Source organism: Quercus suber, unplaced genomic scaffold (genome assembly GCF_002906115.3).
Source record: "Quercus suber isolate HL8 unplaced genomic scaffold, Cork oak 2.0 scaffold_265, whole genome shotgun sequence".
NCBI lineage: Eukaryota > Viridiplantae > Streptophyta > Magnoliopsida > Fagales > Fagaceae > Quercus > Quercus suber.
Genome location: NW_027069721.1, coordinates 654,222 through 673,489, shown reverse-complemented (window position 1 = coordinate 673,489; position 19,268 = coordinate 654,222). Strand labels below are relative to the sequence as shown.

Below are 19,268 nucleotides of genomic sequence, written 5' to 3'. Positions count from 1 at the left end.
TAATAGGTCAAATGCTTTTCATTTTTTATTTAAGAAATGAGAACATAAATGATGGTCTTCGATGTTTGATACTGGAAAAACTGGATTCAATGCAAAATATCTTTGAGGGTTGCAATATGTTAGTGCCACTCTCTCCTTAAGAAACGAATTTTTTAGGTAAATATTTTGCGCTATGTTTTTTTATTTTACGTTCATTGAAAAGCTTTACTACAAACAAATTCGTAACGGAGTCTGAGTTAATTCATAATGACCTCAATTTTTTCGAAATATCTTGGTCATCACAATCCGGGCCTCTTGAATAGCAAAAATTGAACTAGGAATTTTAGGGCTTTACCCCGGAGGGAGCCCTTCCAGAAATTCTCGAAGGCCTGAGCTGAACCCAGGCCTAAGAGGGGGTTTGGAAATAGTTTTCAACCAGCAATAGACGCGCCTCGGTTAGAACCTCACTAGCTGCGTCATTGCCCCAAGCGCAAAGATACCATCAATATTTCCTAAGCTTTGCTTTTATATCCAACTCGACCTCCCGTTATTTTCTTCGCTTTCGGTGTGGGACTTTGACTCAACATCAAAGCGGTTGCTGTTTAAAAGTCCCTACTAAATTCTCTCATCTTTTGATTATTCATCGTCAAGCGAATAGTTCAAAGTTCCAGTGTTACTGATCGTGTATGCCTTATATCCCAACCAATCAATGAACCAGATTGGTGCCCAAATTTGAATTGTCTTCGCACGCTTGGGCATGAGCATTTTCTAGGCTTCGTCGCTCCCAATCCCATCACTACATCAGTGTTGGACTTTTCATGGGCATTAAAATTACAAAAACCAACGGATTTAATTAATTTTTACATGCCTTGACCCACAATAAAATGTGAGTAGTTCTCATATCCCATTACTATTTTATGTATTTTCTTAATTAAAATATTCAGTTTTTATAATCATGTGAAATCTCTGACTTTTGAAAATAAAAATACATATATCCAATACATAAGAGACTTTCTTCTCATATTTAACTGTCAATAAGCTACTCCAAAATTAAAATAATACTACGCAAAATATATTACAGCCTTCTAGGCAATAATTTGCAAATTAAAGCATTAGACATATATAGACTAGTCATGATGGTTTGCCGACCAATATAAATTGTAAACCATAGAGCGTATTGTAATGTTGATCTAACTTTATGAAAATAAGAACATGGCCCAGCAATATATGGATGGTATTTGACTCGTTGTGTGCGTAGGATATCAAGAACGCAGTAGCCAAATAAAATACTCAATTACCTACCAACAAGCAATAAACTGATGCCTGATTGCATGAAGACAAATAAGCATTAAGCAATGAGGCTTCCTGTTTTGGAGTGAAAGTGAAGACACAAGCGGAGTGCGGAATTGCCCATTTCCTAGCAATTACTCGGAAATGGACAAGGAGGATCACAGGCCTTGAGTTTCTCTTTTGTTGGTGAGAGTGAGTGACCAAATAAATTCACAATCTTCTGATGACATGTTGTAATTAATTTTCTATAAATAAAAGTTATGTCAACAGTGAGACATTGTAAAATTGATGTTATAGACCAATTGCAATTTTTACCCTCAATAAGTTGAGATTTTTTTTCCTCTAATTTATTCAGTGCTGGGTTAATTGCTTAAATCTTGTATCTTTCTATTGGAGAGACTAAGAGATGTCAACTAACTTAAGGGTCATTGGTAGCACAAGTCTTATTTGTTCAGCCTTTTTAACATTTTTTTTTTAAATTTATATTTTGCATTTAGCCATGGTTAACATGGTTTTTCACATGTCATAATTTGATCACAATCATCTAATTTATGTTTTATAACTCAGAAAAGCCTTCTTAGTTTAGGCATTTTTTGAACTCACAACCTTTAAATAATATCAAATAGCATCCTCGAGATCACCTTCAAGTGAAATGTTTCCATTGAACAAAAAAAGGATAGTTATAGAAATTTAGAATCTAAGTGAGATAGAATATAATTGAGGATATTCTTAATTTAACCAAATATTTTGTAAATGTAAATTTATTTTTTGCATATAGAGAAGGCAATGTAACTGCTCATCTTTAAGTACAGTGAGCTGCCTTTTTTGTCTTGGAGTGGACTAGTGCCCATTCCTATAGTCTCAAATTGTCCTAGCTTTGGATAGAGATGGACTCAAGCCTAGTTCTTCTGATTGTTCTCTGATTTAGCTTGGTCAATAAAGTATTTATACATAATTTTTTTTTTTTTTGATAACTGCCTTAAAAGTTAAAAGATAAAAACTGAAATATTAAATCAAATTGTATATTTATATTTATTTAGGGTCTGTTTGGGGAGAAATTATAAGATTTTCATGGTGGACAAGTGATGTGGTTTATCATTTCAGTAAAAAAACTCCCACTTGTTTAAAATTGTGGAGTTTTAAATAAAAATTGAATACTAACTCAACAATTTTTTTAAATAGGTGAGAGTCTTTTATTGGAATGGTTGACAAATGACGTGGTCCACCATGAGGATGATATAATTTCTCCTGTTTGAGATTTACTTATTTTGCTAAATTTAAAAACTTTTTACTAAAAGTACTGTAGATAAATGTAAAAGTTAGCTGAAATAGTATCGTGAAACTCATAAATAGTACCAAAAAATACTATGGGCCCTATGAATAGTAAAATAAGTTGGCAAAATTGATTATGCCAAACGGACATTTAAGGTCCATTTGGAATCCGCTTATTTTGCTAAAATTGAAAACTTTTGCTAAAAGTACTATAAATAAAGGTAAAAGTTAGCTGAAATAGTATAGTGAGATTCGTGAATAGTAACAAAAAGTGCAGTGACTCAGTGAGACCCATGAATAGTAAAAAAAAAAATAGTAAAATAAGTTGGTAAAAATAATCTTGCTAAACAAACACTTAGCGTGCATCTATGTGCAAATTATTTTGCGTTTGCATTTTGGCTGGGTCCTAGACACTGTTCACGATCCAACCAAAAATGCAAAAACACACATAACCATGCATTTCTAGGTTTCACGACATTATTTACATATTTAAAAATTATTTTGTTACAATATTTTTTGTAATATATTTTTAGTTTTTAACAAAATAATTAGTATCTAAATAAACCCTTAATAATAAGTGTGGGGTCCGTGGGCCTGATAGCCTCAGTCCTTCACATAGCAGGCCCAAGGCCCATGCCGAGGAGAGCAAGCTATTTCTGAGGAGAAAGGGGGGAAGCCTATTCTCTTGAATCCACGCCGAGGACACCTTGTCCTCGGCCTGACAAGATTGATTCCGGGGAGTGGCTAACCCCAAGGTAAGCTGTCACTCTCGCATTTAATGCACTCAACTAACCCCCTGGCCGCATTAATGGAGAGGTAACCCCTTGGCAGGATAACGTTGGTCAGAGTGAGCCACTTGAGTATTGATAAAGCTTTTGATGGGATGGACGACCAGAAAAAAAGGCGAATAGACAATCAACAGATGGAAGCAAAAGATAGGAAGATTAAAACTATAAAAGAAGAGCAGGTTAAGCCAAAAAGGAGGGGGAGAAAAAAAGGCCTCCTCGGCCACAGGCCGAGGAGCATTCCCTCATTTGTAAGAAAACACTTAGCCATTTTTAAAGATAAGTTTGGGCATGGTGATCAACGGCCAGCACCTAACCTGTCAGCCCACTCTCTATAAATGTATTGTTTGGGCTTGTTGGGCTGAAAACCCAACACTCAATTCAAATTGAGTCCCCACAATTGCGCCGTCTGTGGGAAGGATTAGGGTGCTGGCCGGTGCACCAGGTAAACGTTCCAAGTTATAAGTATTTGTTTTACAGTAGATTGAGTAAGATAAGGTTCTAAGTTCTAAGTGTTTGTTTTACGGTAGATTGAAAAAGATAAGGTTCTAAGTTCTAAGTGTTTGTTTTACGGTAGATTGAAAAAGATAAGGTTCTAAGTTCTAAGTGTTTGTTTTACGGTAGATTGAAAAAGATAACGTTCCAAGTTATAAGTATTTGTTTCACAGCAGATTGAATAAGATAAGAGTTCTAAATTTTAAGTATTTATTGTAAAAAAAAAAAAAAAAAAAAAAACAACAACAACGAAAGAGAAAAACAAAAGATCTTGATATTATTAATTCAAACGTAGAAAAATTACATATTACAATCAGAGGCTCAGGTAGGCCTGTGTTACAAGCAAATTTACAAGCTAATAGCCACCTGCTATTCCTAGCTATTCCTACAATCAGAGGCCCAGGTGAAGCCGCCCCAAGGGAGAACTAGTCGGAGGGAAATGTCAACTCGTGCTTTTATTTGGCACCAAGAGAATGGGAGAGCTTGACACAAGGTGGAGGAGGTGAAGGACAATCATGCCCTCAGGCCCCCAACCATTCCCTCCTCGGCTGGGCAGAGCTGGAACAGAGAGAGGAGCGGACGCAGGGGCTCGGGGGACCCTCCCCCGTGATGTTCCCTCGATTCTCTCCATTCCGCTCGAGTGTTGGCCATTGGGGACGGCAACACTCGAGCACCGCCCATGAGGTGAATTCATGCGCCTTCCTCGTCGGGGGTGTGCTCCGAGGAAAGACGTGAGGTTCTTTAACAACACCCCTCTGGGATACCTCGGAGGGCACCATCAGGATTACGCCTAGACTCTGCCGCACCGAAAGCCCAGTGGGGGCTGCGGCCATACCGGTTCTTTTCAGTCCCGGCAACAATTCCGGCGGGTTGTTAAAAGGGCATATGAAGTTGGAAGGAGATGTTTTGCTCTGGTTGCGTTGAGAAATTCATGGGTTGTGGGGTAACCATCTACTTACTTTATATAGGGATAGAAGTTTGGTGAGAATTAATTCATGCAGAATTCGAGAAGGGTATTATCAGCTGGATCAGTAATGAAGTCCCCAATTTCCAAGGAGGCCACGGACGGTTGGACTCGTGTCAATTTACGAGGGCATTAATGAAGGCGCGTTTCGTGCACCGGAGCGTCAAGCGCGGAATACGAACAGGCAAAGGGCGCTTCATAAATGAAAAAGATGGGGTCTCGAGTTAGAGATGAGATCAATGCCATGTGTAAAGATCCTAATCTGACGTAAAGAGTAATCATCTCCAATAAAGCGATCTGAGGGCAAATCCCTAATTACGAAAAATTGAAATACAGAAAAAATTGAAGTGGTAGACAGAACCAAGGTATTGCATGGTCCTCGGACCCAAACCTATGGTAAAACTACGCACACCATTATGTCTCATACAGAAAAAATTGAAGTGGTAGACAGAACCAAGGTATTGCATGGTCCTCGGACCCAAACCTATGGTAAAACTACACACACCGATTACATTCAATATTTACAAAAAATTGAAGTGGTAGACAGAGCCAAGGTATTGCATGGTCCTCGACCCAAACCTATGGTAAAACTACACACGCCGATTACATTCAATATTTAAAAAGAATTGAAGTGGTAGACAGAGCCAAGGTATTGCTGGTCCTCGGACTCAAACCTATGGTAAAACTACACACACCGATTACATTCAATATTTACAAAAAATTGAAGTGGTAGACAGAGCCAAGGTATTGCATGGTCCTCGGACCCAAACCTATGGTAAAACTACACACACCGATTAATTCAATATTTACAGAAAAAAGAATTGAAGTGGTAGACAGAGCCAAGGTATTGCATGGTCCTCGGACCCAAACCTATGGTAAAACTACACACACCGATTATATTCAATATTATACAAAAAATTGAAGTGGTAGACAGAGCCAAGGTATTGCATGGTCCTCGGACCCAAACCTATGGTAAAACTACACACACACNAGATGGGGCCTCGAGTTAGAGATGAGATCAATGCCATGTGTAAAGATCCTAATCTGACGTAAAGAGTAATCATCTCCAATAAAGCGATCTGAGGGCAAATCCCTAATTACGAAAAATTGAAATACAGAAAAAATTGAAGTGGTAGACAGAACCAAGGTATTGCATGGTCCTCGGACCCAAACCTATGGTAAAACTACGCACACCATTATGTCTCATACAGAAAAAATTGAAGTGGTAGACAGAACCAAGGTATTGCATGGTCCTCGGACCCAAACCTATGGTAAAACTACACACACCGATTACATTCAATATTTACAAAAAATTGAAGTGGTAGACAGAGCCAAGGTATTGCATGGTCCTCGACCCAAACCTATGGTAAAACTACACACGCCGATTACATTCAATATTTAAAAAGAATTGAAGTGGTAGACAGAGCCAAGGTATTGCGTGGTCCTCGGACTCAAACCTATGGTAAAACTACACACACCGATTACATTCAATATTTACAAAAAATTGAAGTGGTAGACAGAGCCAAGGTATTGCATGGTCCTCGGACCCAAACCTATGGTAAAACTACACACACCGATTACATTCAATATTTACAGAAAAAAGAATTGAAGTGGTAGACAGAGCCAAGGTATTGCATGGTCCTCGGACCCAAACCTATGGTAAAACTACACACACCGATTATATTCAATATTTACAAAAAATTGAAGTGGTAGACAGAGCCAAGGTATTGCATGGTCCTCGGACCCAAACCTATGGTAAAACTACACACACCGATTACATTCAATATTTACAGAAAAAAGAATTGAAGTGGTAGACAGAGCCAAGGTATTGCATGGTCCTCGGACCCAAACCTATGGTAAAACTACACACACCGATTATATTCAATATTTATAGAAAAGAATTGAAGTGGTAGACAGAGCCAAGGTATTGCATGGTCCTCGGACCCAAACCTATGGTAAAACTACACACACCGATTATATTCAATATTTATAGAAAAGAATTGAAGTGGTAGACAGAGCCAAGGTATTGCATGGTCCTCGGACCCAAACCTATGGTAAAACTACACACACCGATTATATTCAATATTTATAGAAAAAACTGAAGTGGTAGACAGAGCCAAGGTATTGCATGGTCCTCGGACCCAAACCTATGGTAAAACTACACACACCGATTATATTCAATATTTATAGAAAAAAACTGAAGTGGTAGACAGAGCCAAGGTATTGCATGGTCCTCGGACCCAAACCTATGGTAAAACTACACACACCGATTATATTCAATATTTATAGAAAAGAATTGAAGTGGTAGACAGACCCTAGGTATTGCATGGTCCTCGGACCCGAATCTATGGGGAAAACTAGATACTTACAGGAAAAACAAAATTACTGGGCATAGCCAAAGTGTTGCATGGTCCTCGGACCCAAACCTATAGAAAACTAAATAAGTATTATGCATTACCTGGGCAGTATATGGTCTTCGGACTCGAACCCATAAAGAAAATAACTGCTCTGAGAAAAGCCAAAGCGTTACTCAATGTCAGGCGATAATACAACCTTTCGGTTTATATTTGGATGATAACAGATGGTCCCGTGATGCCAACTCCATAATGGAATACAAATATTGAGTAGAATACAATAGCAAAACGAGCAAAATAAAGTATCATTAAATGAAAGCAAAATCTCAAGTATTCGATTTAAAAAGAAAGTACACGACTCCCTTACAATGCCACTGAGGCAGGAAACGAGATAGTATCAAAGAAAAAAAAATAATAAATAAATAAACAAAGCTATCCTAGGCCGTATACTAGTTCCTTCAACTCAGTAGGAAAATCAAAAAGCTAGGCCAAAGCTCAACAGCTAGGTCTCTAAAAGTCCGTCGGAGGACTGGCCACGTCTTGAGGTCTTTCCTGACCCTCGGTTACGACTTCCCCCAACGCTATCCGGGGTCCGACTTCCTCGGATGGTGGACCAATTAACGGAGCATCCTCGGCGGTCTTGTATTGACTTTCAACCTCTTGCAAGTGGGCAGTTTGATCCTCAACTTGCTTCCTGGCCACGGATAGGTCAGAAACAGCAGTATCCCTAGCCTTCGCCATTTCTGCCAGATCCTCGGTCGCCTTTTTCAGGTCGGCCTCAGATCTCTTAAGAGTTTTAGCCGCTTCTAAGAACTTATCGCGCTCTTGCGCCAAGGCGTGACTATGGTCGCCAACCTCTTCGCCCAACCTAAAAAGGGCCTGGATAGCCTGCCAGCAAAAACAAGCAGCTTTATAAAGAGAAACAAAAGTACTAAGCAACAAAAATTTCTAGTAAAAAGAATGGTTGCCAAAGGACCTACCATGCCTAAATATTTCTTAAGGTCGAAGACAACCTCTACCCCACTCATTTTCTCCAACTCAGCCATGTCAATGGAGAGAAAAAAAGGCCTCCTCGGCCACAGGCCGAGGAGCATTCCCTCATTTGTAAGAAAACACTTAGTCATTTTTAAAGATAAGTTTGGGTATGGTGATCAACGGCCAGCACCTAAGCCTGTCAGCCCACTCTCTATAAATGTATTGTTTGGGCTTGTTGGGCTGAAAACCCAACACTCAATTCAAATTGAGTCCCCACAATAAGTATTATGAGTATTTTGTGTTTGCATTTTTGGCTGGGTCCTGACACTATTTACGACTCAGCCAAAAAGATAAAAATGCGCATAACCGCATAATTGTATATTTTTTAATCTCACAGTACTATTTATATTTTTAAAAATTATTTTGTTACAATATTTTTAATAATAAATTTTTAAATTTTAACAAAATAATTGGTATTTAAACCATCCTGAATATTATAAATTTAAATAGTTTGAATTATTATTCACACCAGCTGACTCGGTGTCTCCAGAGTAAAAGTGGCCTTTTGTATACTTGGGCCCATACGAGGCAACCTCAAATTATTGCAGTAGACAAACCGAGAAATATGTTTCAATTTTAACCAAAAGGGTCCCTCGTGATTTTCCTGACACGACCTGACTCCTGGAGTGACTCACAGTCACAGTACAGTAAAAATCTTAGTTGTAAATGTAAATATTGAAAAACCAACGGCCTGGATAAGTTCTGATCCAAATAGAGATAGATATAACTCCAAGTGGGACCCAAAACACGTTACTAGCTGTAGCAAAGGCAAAGCAAAGCACGGCGTTCGAATCGGACTATTCAATCAATCTTCGAGTCTTTTGAGTCTGAAAAAGAAATATGCTTTCATGCTTAAAGAATATTCCTTCTCTTTCTTTCTTTATGACCAAAGACCATTACTTGTTTCTCTTCGATTTTCTCAAACCCTTGTCCCTCACCTATCCATCCATCTCTACCCAAATCCCATAATTACGCTTGTCCTCGCATGTATTATTGATTTCTTTATTAACCCACATACATGCTTTTTTTCTCTCTCAGTCCCTCTTTCGTAACAGTTTCCTCGTATAAACCAAAAATGGTGGGACTCTCGTGAACCGAACTACCAAAACAAACTGCCTCCACCAACCCTCTTTTTTATAGAGTTCGAAATTCATCAAGTACTCGTTCAAATAAAATAATATACTTTTTTTGTTTTAGATTAAGGAAAAAAAAAATGTGTGCTCAGGCTCAGGCAGCTGACAGTTCCCAATACGAGGAGCAAGAACAAGTTATCGATAAGGTCGAGGTTTTCAAGATCAAAGGCAGAGATAAACGTGGCCACAAGATCCTTCGTATCATCGGAAAATCCTTCCCTGGTAAATAACATCATTAATTATTGTGTCTTTGTTTGTGTCTGTGTGTGTGTGTGTGTTTTTTTTTAATTATTTATTAAAATTTTGTTTTGGTCTTGTTTATTTATAGGTCGGTGTGCGAGGGTGGAAACAGTGAAGAAGTATTTGGAGGAGAAGGTGTATCCGAAATTGGAGAAGAAGCCATTTTCGGTGGTGTACGTGCACACCGGAGTTCAAAGGAGCGAGAATTTTCCGGGAATCTCAGCCCTACGATCAATCTACGATGGGATTCCGATGGAGGTGAAAGACAATCTACAGACTGTGTATTTTGTGCATCCAGACCTTCAAGCTAGGCTCTTCTTCGCCACCTTTGGTCGCTTTCTCTTCACCGGAGGGTAATAACCACATGGTCATCATAACCTTAGATTTCTTATTCAATAAGCTAACTTAAAAAAAAAAAAAAAAAAAATCACAACTTTGGGATAACATTATTTTCTTTTTTCACATAGACACGTTAATAGCCAGATACCATCTAATCTAATCGCGATAGATTAGTATATTAGATTAATAATAAGTGGTGGGTGGTGCATGTAATTGATGTGTATTTGTTTTGTTTGTGCGTGAGTTAGGTTGTACGGGAAGCTAAAGTACGTGGCGAGGCTTGATTTGTTGTGGGAGCATGTGAGGAGGAACGAGATAGAGATCCCAGAGTATGTGAACGATCATGATGAAGATTTGGAGTACCGTCCGATGATGGATTATGGGTTGGAGAGCGATCATCCGAGGGTGTATGGTATTGGCGGTGCACCCGCGGTCGATTCGCCTGTGTCAATGTACTCTATGAGGTGTATCTCATAGGATATAATAATTTACTACAACATGGGTGCCTCTTCTTTAATGTGAATGTGTGAATGTGAATGATAAAGATAGATAGATAGACTTTTCTTTCTCTGTTTGGTTTTTTTTTTTTTTTTTTTGAGAGGTTTCTCTGTTTGGTTTTGGCTATAATGGGCCTGGTTTTGTAAATACGGCGACTGGGGTGGTCAAATTTATCTGGCACTAAACAAGAAATTGAAGATCTTAATTGATTTTGTTTCTCAAATTTTTCAATGGCTCGATAAGATAAGTTTGGCAGCTAATTTCGATATAGAAGCAATCTTATCGTATCGTATGACTGTTAATTAGCTTGATCCAAGTTAGATCAAAGATTCAAAATTTTTGCTAACAGGATAAGATGAGCTTCGGCAACTAATTTCGATTTTGAATCAATCTTATCCTTGGCAACTATCGAATTAATAAAATAAATCCCTCTTGGGCCATTCTTGGTCCCTATAAGGCCCATTATACCGAATAAAATGGACCATGCTACCTGTCTTCTGATCTTGGTCAGTAAATAAAGTTCAGAAGAATGCTAACTTCGCAGCCTACAAGCCTTGCTAGTTGGTCTCTCAGGTCAGGACTCTTTTGGGCCAACCGAAGTTTCTCCCCTCATTGTTCAAGATAGAACTATTTCTCATGTATGCAATTGATTGAACTCAGCCATTGGATACGGTAGATAATTCTTCCAAGCCACCCATTGCTAAAACTTTGCACTAGGAAGTGTTTGGGTTCTATACGTTAGACACAAAAAATTTGATAAAACTTTTCACATCTGTCAATATGAGAGATTATTAGCGATAAGTAAAAATCATAAATGAAAATCAATAAAAATTTGCTAATTTAATTGCTGCAAAAATTTTTTGTGCAGATAGAATTGCTCTAGAGAGAATGGTTTGTTGTCATTCTAAAAATTCTATTGGTATAATAGACTTCATAATTTCTTTCATCGCGGTTGGAATTACATTGTGATTAGTGCATAATAAAAATAATGATAATTGTGGTTTTCATATAGAAGTGATGTTGCATTCATTATAGTCTACCAGCTCAACAAGTTGTTAAAAAATTGTAAATTTGGTTGTGTTTTAGGTTCCTAGCATTGTTGGTTGCAATTAGTCCTATTATCATTATCATTGTTTTTAATAAAATATCACTTGTTTGGAAGATGTGACTTTATCAATTGAGTTGATCAAAGTTGCTTAAGTTCCCAACATTGCATCTATTTTGATGTCTTATTCACTCATCTTTCAAAATAGTATATCACATTAATTAAATTTATAATGATATCCATCATTCATGTAAGAAGAGAGATTATCACATTATTGTATTCCCATAATACCTAATAATAATTTGACTAAGGAGATGGTAATGGTCATAAGCAATATCACTCTCACATGGAATAAACTCCAAGCATACGAAACTCCTTATGTGAGGGGAATATTATATGCAACTGTTAATTAAAATAATAAATCATGACATTAATAGCATTTCCAGCAGATTCATCAAATTTTTGTACTGTTTTGGAGAATGAACAGTGACTTTTACCTTTATCTACCAACTTTTTCAAATACACATTCTAACAGATTCTCTATTTCATTTTCTATCTCATTTAAATATTATTTTTTTCATTCATTATTTATTCTTTTTTTAACAACTACACATCTTCCAACATTTTTTTTTAATAACACATCATTATTATAATAGAAAAAATGTATTTGAAGAATGAACAGTAGCCCATCAGACTTGATGGGCTACTATTCATGAGCCAAAAAAAATCTATGTTTGCCAAATTTGTTGGAGCATCCACAGTGCACCTCATTCTCCAAATGATAGCTAATATAGCTGGATACCCAAATCGCTGGAGATGCTCTAACCTTAATCATAGATGAAGCTGGGGGGTCAAGCCACCAAAAAATTAAAATTAAAAATACAAATACTTATACTTTTATTTTGTTCCCTTCCAATCATACTTATATAATTGTAATTTGATTTTTTTTTCTTTTTTATATAATATATATTTATAATGTATTTACTGGCTATATACTTTTCTTATATCATAATAATCACTAAGGGTGTGCAGCCAACCCACTAACCCGCCAAAACCGACTTGACCCAATCCAATTTGTCGGGTTAGGTCGGTTTTTAGGGTTTGGTGGGTTGGGTTGGGTTACAAAATTTTTTTTTTGATAGCGAGTCGGGTAAGGTTTGGGTCATAAAATTCCAAACCCACCAAACCCGACCCAACCCACCCATATATTTAATATATATTATATAATTAATAATTTTTTTTTAAAAAAAATAACCAACTCTTCCTATCCTATATAAAAACTAATTAGTTTACTCAAACCCTAGTAAATTACTATTGTTGTTTAGTCATTAATGTTGTTTGCCTTTAAGGAGTTACATTGATACTAATTTTTGGGGTTTTTTTTTAATATATTTATATTTATATTTTTTTCTACTAAATTTAATAATAATAGTTGTAGGGTCAGTTTTTGTTGCCTAAGCCCAAAAGAGATGGGTTAAAGGCCCAACGAACTCAGAACAATGAATTTGTAGAGAGTGGATTGAAAGAGCTGGGCTGGATATGAAGCACAGAACAATTGGCTAGGTTACATGCGGTGATGATAACATGAACTGAAGCTTAGATCACTCTGTGATTGAATGTCCGAAGAGGCGTCTTATTGAATGAACTGTGATTACAATATTCAGAGCTACAGTGAAGCTTTTCTCTCTCTTTCTCTCTCTTTCTTTTTCCCATCCCCTATTATCAGGGACCCTTCTTCTTTATATAGCATCCCTTCCTATCATCTCCATCGTCCACTTGTTCTTCATCTACGCATCCACTCGAGTGCATGTCACGTCGTGTGTCTACTTTAGTTCTTTGTGAGTGGCGGTAGCTGAGGTTGCACTGTTCAGGGGTCTTCTCCACATAAATGCGGCCAGAAAAGCTGTTGCAGCGCATTAAATGCGGTGGTACCAGCTTTTCCTTCAGATATTTTTTAGTTCTGATCATTTCTGGATCCACCCAGGATCTGCCATGGCCGTTGGGACCGTTGGGAAGATTAGTCGGACCCTCCATACGTTCATTTGATCAAGGCTCATCATAGCCGAGGAGCAAGACATCCTCGGACAGATGGTGACCTCTTCGGACAACACTCCCCTTCTGCTTCTGGGCTTCTCACTTTAGATGGGCCGCCCTAACCACCTATTAATCCTCGGAAGTGCAATAGTCCTTAACAGGCGATTCCGGGCCCGTTAGGTAGCTTTGGGTTTTTTTCCCCCACAATAGTAATTAAAAAAAATTTGTCAAACCCATGGGTTCAACTCAACCCAACCTAACCCATGTGGGTTAGGTTGGGTTGGGTTGGACTTATGTGATAAGTTGGGTTAAATTTTTTTAACCTATCATGATGAGTTGAGTCAAAAAATCTCCTTAACCCGACCCAATCAAACCCATGTACACCTCTAATAATCACAACACTTTTATCTCTTTATATGTCAAAAATTAGAAAGAAAGTCTTTTATATTTTATTGTTAAATAAAGTTCAAAACCTACAAAAAGACAATGAAGGTAAAAGGAAAAAAAAATAAAATAAAGAAGACAAGGAGAAAAGAAAAAAAAATTGTTCTTTAAGTGATATATACAAAATTTTAAAAGGAATAAATTATTAATTAATAAAGAGATTGAGGTACTATTTTATATATATATATATATATATATAGATATACTGGTAAGTAGTTAATAAGAGGCTGTTTGGTACTAGTATTTAAACAACAATTTTCAATATTTAAACAATACTAACATTTTTGACACGTATTTTTGTATCATTTAAACAATCGTCTTAACTGTCTAGGGTTTGACTTGTGTCCAATGACTGGCTACCATTGAACGTGTTTAAGAGTGGACGCGTATCTAAGAGTGGATACATATTTGCATCGCAATGTATCCGGTGACTAATTAGAGACGTAGACGTCGCAAGGTGTCCACTGACCCTGGCTAGTGGACACAAGCTCCACCAACTGTCTAAAGTTATAATTTCAGAGCTCAGAGTCTCACTCTCACAGTCAAGTAAAAACGGAAATCTGTACGCTAGTGTCGTCTCGTCGCGACAAAGAAACCCAACCTTGAGCATCTTCCAACGGAAAAGGTAAATACTTTGAGCAATTTTTTTTTGTATTGTTTCATTTTGTAGTTTATAATTTCAAAATCAAACTCATTCAATCCCTATTGGTTGTAATTCTAATGCACAATTATCTTCCATTTTCGTCTTTTTGAAAATTCGAGCTGCTTTCACACCTTTCCCCTGTTTCGCTTTTTTTTTTTTTTTTTTTTTTTTTTTTTTTCAAAAAGTTAATATTTGAATTATTTCATCTTTGCAAGTCAGCCATTTTGTTGATTCATTTAGTGAAAGAGAATGATTTTTCATGTTAATTTGTTAATTAAGCTCTGAAAATTGCATTAGGATTATGTCCAGTTATATGATTTTTGACAAAATAGAATGACGGAAAAGAATACACATATCTGACCCTGACTAATTTGTTGAGAACTAAAGCTTGGTTGTAGTTGTAGAAAGGCGGAGAAGAATACATATGAAGTTATGAACTATGACATTAGACTGTTGCAATTCATAGCGGACCCTATACTTTTGGGACTAATGATGATTAAGCGCTTTTTTAACTACTCCACTTTGTAAATTCAAGATTTGTTTATGGTTGCATTTGGTTGTGAGGATGTAAAATCAAGAGATTTGAGTAGCAACTTTCAGTCAAAATTGTTTGATATGAAATTCACTAGTATATGATTGTTTTGATATTTTTTTTTTTTGGGATGAATGAGCAAAACCTTTACCGAGCTACTGAGGGGGAAGAGCTTTTTAAGTACTGAGAATGAAATTCACCAAAGTCAGCAGCAAACTCTTCTATTCAACATAGAATTACAATGCTTTCTTCAGAACTAATTCTCCCTTGGTGAATTATTGCATTCCTTTGCTGCCAAATATGATAAACAGCAGACCGTAAAGCTATTCTGCATATTATAGACATGAGGCTTTTTTCCTTTCAATTGAGCCCATCCCCAAGCTATAACCTCGTCTCAATGGGACTTAAAATACTTGACAAGGTATCAGCACATGTTATTGTTCCAGATCCCTTTGGGAAAAAGGGCATTCAAAGAAGAGATCTGCTTGCTAATCTGCACCTGCATATGGGACAGTGAGAGTATCAGCACCGAAGCCCCACTGCATCTGAAACTATAATGTTCTAGATTGTTTTGAGTTATAGTTTAAACTTTCAAATCACTCATGTTATGAATTTGAAATAACATCATGCCCTTTCAAACCTGCATTTAGTCAATGAATTTCATTAATACAAAAAACTTGTACTTTTTCATATAATTATTACATGGTATATGGGCCATATAATTATTATTTGTTCAACACGTGGCACTTCATAATTATCATCTGATGATTATCGATATATTTGACAGAGATGGTTTTCTTGTGCTGGGCTCGTCCATCTCCTCAAGAACAGAAGGCCTGCATCAAGAAGTATGAGAACTTCAATTTGACTAAAGTCTTGTGTCAATGAAATGAAATCTTTATTGTTATACTTTCTAATCTAAACTGATGTCTGATGTTTATCATTAGGTCAGGTGCATTCAACTATGACGCTAAATTCAGAGGAGCTACTGCTAAGTCCCTGTCTTGCCTCCAAGAAGATAAAGAGCTCTCAAAAGATGGTTTCTTACTGAACCATGCGCGTGTGTTAGTTGGATCCGGTCTTGAGACTTTTGAAAAGGGTAAAAGCGCTCTACAAACTTGGAGGTGCGTGGATATTTTTATATTTTTAGAGGTAGAAAATTTTAATTAGGGCAATCCAAATTCCAAGATTAATATGATTATTACAGGCATTTTGGATTGGATTGGGCATTTGTTGATTCTAAAACTCCAGTTCGGAATGGAGTCAAGTTCTGTGTTTGTCTCAAGGAGTTTCTCCCATGGATGATGATGCCACTTCAGGTTGTGTATGTAAATGACAAGAGAAAGGCTAACAAGGCCATGATGTCATTTGGTTTTGGAAGCGGTACCCTTCAAGGTCACCTACTGGTTTGTGCCTTTTCATATATTACTCATATTTTATAGCTATGAACCTTTAAGGTTGTTTCCATATTTTTAGAAATAGAGATCAGAATTTAGGTTGGAAGGAATGTTTTAACAATGGCTGTGACTGGATCACTTGAGCTTTATTTTCCTAATAATATTTTCATAAGAGTTGCCTGTGTGGTCCTTGGATCAGGTGGCCCCTTTTTCCAAGTAGTTTTTCTCTCTCTCTCTCTCTCTCTCTCTCTCTCTCTTGTTTGCTCCCTATTTGTTTTAATGTTTGGCTCTTTGGAAGATTTGTTCTATATCTGAGAGGTGACTTATCATCATGTCTGTGGAGATCTAATCATTTATCTATCCATTTTTGGCTCTGATGCTCCAAAAGATCAACCATTTTCTATTTGTGTGTTGGACTGCCGAACACTTCCTTGCAACTTCTTTAAAATAGAATTATTTGTTATTATATGTTAGACCGTAGCATAACCAAGTTGGCATGGTATATATATGATAGTTTGGTCGAAAGCTCCTGCACTTGCTTTGGTGTATGTTATCTTGCAAATTCAAGCTCTTGCAATTGCATGGCATATACAAATGTGATAGTTTTGTCTAAAAATCCATAACTTCCATTGTCTCTGCATCATCTGGACATGCTAATGAAGTAACCTGCTGCAGTTGATCTATTATACGTGGGAGTTTTTCTATTCATACTACATGGCATATCCTAAGAGCTGGTCAATTTTTATTTTCATTTTCATTTTTTAAAGTCCTGAGATTAGATTTTTTTTCTTTTCTTCAATTAAGTCTGTTTTAAATTCTTGCATGTGATTTTTCACCTTGTTTAACACTTCTATTAATTTTTGTCGTGTTAAACCTGCTTGAATTTGATGAACCCTTGCTGACAGTGATATGTGTCGTGGAATTTTGGTGGATTGCAGGCTGGGGAAGAACGTTTTTCCATTGAGTTAGATGAGAACAACCAAGTGTGGTATGAAATACTTTCCTTCTCAAAACCTGCCCACTTTTTGTCATTTATTGGGTATCCATATGTAATGCTAAGGCAAAAGTATTTTGCTCATCAATCTACCCATGCAGTTCTGAAACATATGACTGCTTCACAATCCTAATGTAAAAGCAAATGTAAATGAAAACTTGTCTTACAAAGACTTCATGTATTCTTAACTTATATTATTCTAGCAAACTATGCCATTTTGCTGTGTTAATGCATCAAGATGATTGTTGATAACCGCTTTACATCCCTTAATTTTCGTAAAAATTATTTGAAGAGAATCATTATAACATGCAAAACTTCATTTCGAAAACACTAGCAAACTGTATTTTATTGTGGTCAAATATAGACTACAAGGCTTAAGAACCTTAAGAAAAATACCATTTTCCTCAAAACAGGACTATAATTTAGGTGAAGCTTAAAACTTTTTTGGCAGGTGGAAAATAAAAGGAAAACAGAAAAATGAAGGGAAAAGAAAAGGAAGGTATAGCTTATGCTACATGCTGTAAACAACAGCATACAGGACCTAAGGCATATCAACTTGAAAAATGATAAATAAAAGAAGAAATTTGGTACTCTAGCAAACAAATCAGGGATATTCTTTGCACTATATTTTGTCCAATCAAACTGATTACGCAAGTAGACATGCCCACCCCATCTTCAAAAGTGTTTCTACATGATGATTATTGTGGAATTATGGTAAGGAGTAAGGATTAATCATTCTGACAACTCTTAGTGCTTCTACACAAAGCTCTTAGACTTGTTGGGAGGTTCTTTGGAGATGTTTGCATAATTGGATGATAGGAAGATGAGATGTGGAAGTTAATTGTTCAGTCATGTGGGCTGAGGGGGAATAGTTTGAGAGTTGTATCACAAAACTTGCTTGGGCTGTTACTATCATATTTGGAGGGCAAAGGATGAAATAGGCCATGGGGGTTGTTGGAGTGAAAGGGGAATCTGTAAAGCATTAGATGCAGGATGTTGCTGCACAAGAAAAAAAGTTAAGAGTTCCATCCAAAATAAAGTTTTGTGTTGCCTTTGGAGATTGAATTTCCCCTGTTTTAGGATGTATTTGCTGTTTGTTGGGGTGGGAATTAAAGCTGTGGGTTTCTTTTGTTGCTACTTTATTTTTCTTCTTTGATTTGGGTCTGAAATATAGCTCTTGGTTGTTTGGGTTGATCTGTACTGTTTGCCTTTTGTTTGAATAAAATTTTCTCATTCACCAAAATGAAAAAAAAGACTTAAGAGGTTCTCAGAAGCACAGGAGGATTCAAAATGTTCTTAAAGCTTAATCTTTTATCAGACTCTTGCATCTTATGTATTTCAAACAATATCATGCCTTTGCGTTTGGCCTGCTAGAGGAGCCCTACTGGCTTACCATGTTTGGAGCATGGTTCAGCATCTAAGCCTGAGCATTTGGGTGAGCAACATATGCCATTAACAATGCCAGTTATCAAGTTACAGAGCAGCTATATATTTTTTTTGTTGCCAACAAATTCAGTCATTTATTTCTCACTCAATACCCTAGACCTGATAAAATTGGGTTCCTTCAAAACATTTTGTTTGTTATTAGATTCTGCATTTTTAATTTTAGAAGACATACAAGAGCTTCGGCCTTGCTGTTCCTTAATTCATCAATTTGAACTTTGAACTTCTCCTGGAAAGACAGTTTGCCAAGAAGATGGTCAAATTGTAAAAGGATCCCCCAATTATAACCTCTGCAATTATCACCACTGAAGAAAAAAGATATGCTTATCTGCTCTTCAATTTAGTATTTATA

General features: G+C 36.8%; 2 protein-coding genes and 1 non-coding gene across 3 annotated transcripts; 2 read left to right on the top strand and 1 right to left on the bottom strand.

Moving 5' to 3' along the window:
* Window positions 1–326: 326 nt before the first annotated feature.
* Window positions 327–477, bottom strand: LOC111996899 (U4 spliceosomal RNA). Its single transcript, XR_010632093.1, has one exon. It is a non-coding gene; the product is annotated as a U4 spliceosomal RNA (small nuclear RNA).
* Window positions 478–9,071: 8,594 nt separating this feature from the next.
* Window positions 9,072–10,607, top strand: LOC111996873 (uncharacterized). Its single transcript, XM_024028917.2, has 3 exons — window positions 9,072–9,529; window positions 9,636–9,900; window positions 10,135–10,607. Exons 1-3 carry the CDS (start codon window positions 9,388–9,390, stop codon window positions 10,361–10,363), a joined length of 636 nt encoding a protein of 211 aa, XP_023884685.1. The 5' UTR covers window positions 9,072–9,387; the 3' UTR covers window positions 10,364–10,607.
* Window positions 10,608–14,306: 3,699 nt separating this feature from the next.
* LOC111996872 (UPF0548 protein At2g17695) lies at window positions 14,307–17,702 on the top strand. The gene is made up of 5 exons (XM_024028916.2): window positions 14,307–14,532; window positions 15,870–15,930; window positions 16,030–16,206; window positions 16,290–16,488; window positions 17,418–17,702. The coding sequence occupies exons 2-5, from the start codon at window positions 15,872–15,874 to the stop codon at window positions 17,604–17,606; spliced, it is 624 nt and encodes a 207-aa protein (XP_023884684.1). The 5' UTR covers window positions 14,307–14,532; window positions 15,870–15,871; the 3' UTR covers window positions 17,607–17,702.
* The last annotated feature ends 1,566 nt before the right edge of the window (window positions 17,703–19,268 follow it).

What these genes read in the sequence shown, in the direction of transcription:
- LOC111996873 (XM_024028917.2), top strand. Translation starts at nt 9,388, where the DNA reads ATGTGTGCTCAGGCTCAGGCAGCTGACAGTTCCCAATACGAGGAGCAA. An exon ending in CATCGGAAAATCCTTCCCTG is followed by an intron (nt 9,530 to 9,635) that starts GTAAATAACATC and finishes GTTTATTTATAG; the next exon opens with GTCGGTGTGCGAGGGTGGAA. An exon ending in CGCTTTCTCTTCACCGGAGG is followed by an intron (nt 9,901 to 10,134) that starts GTAATAACCACA and finishes TGCGTGAGTTAG; the next exon opens with GTTGTACGGGAAGCTAAAGT.
- LOC111996872 (XM_024028916.2), top strand. Translation starts at nt 15,872, where the DNA reads ATGGTTTTCTTGTGCTGGGCTCGTCCATCTCCTCAAGAACAGAAGGCC. An exon ending in CAGAAGGCCTGCATCAAGAA is followed by an intron (nt 15,931 to 16,029) that starts GTATGAGAACTT and finishes GTTTATCATTAG; the next exon opens with GTCAGGTGCATTCAACTATG. An exon ending in CCCTTCAAGGTCACCTACTG is followed by an intron (nt 16,489 to 17,417) that starts GTTTGTGCCTTT and finishes GGTGGATTGCAG; the next exon opens with GCTGGGGAAGAACGTTTTTC.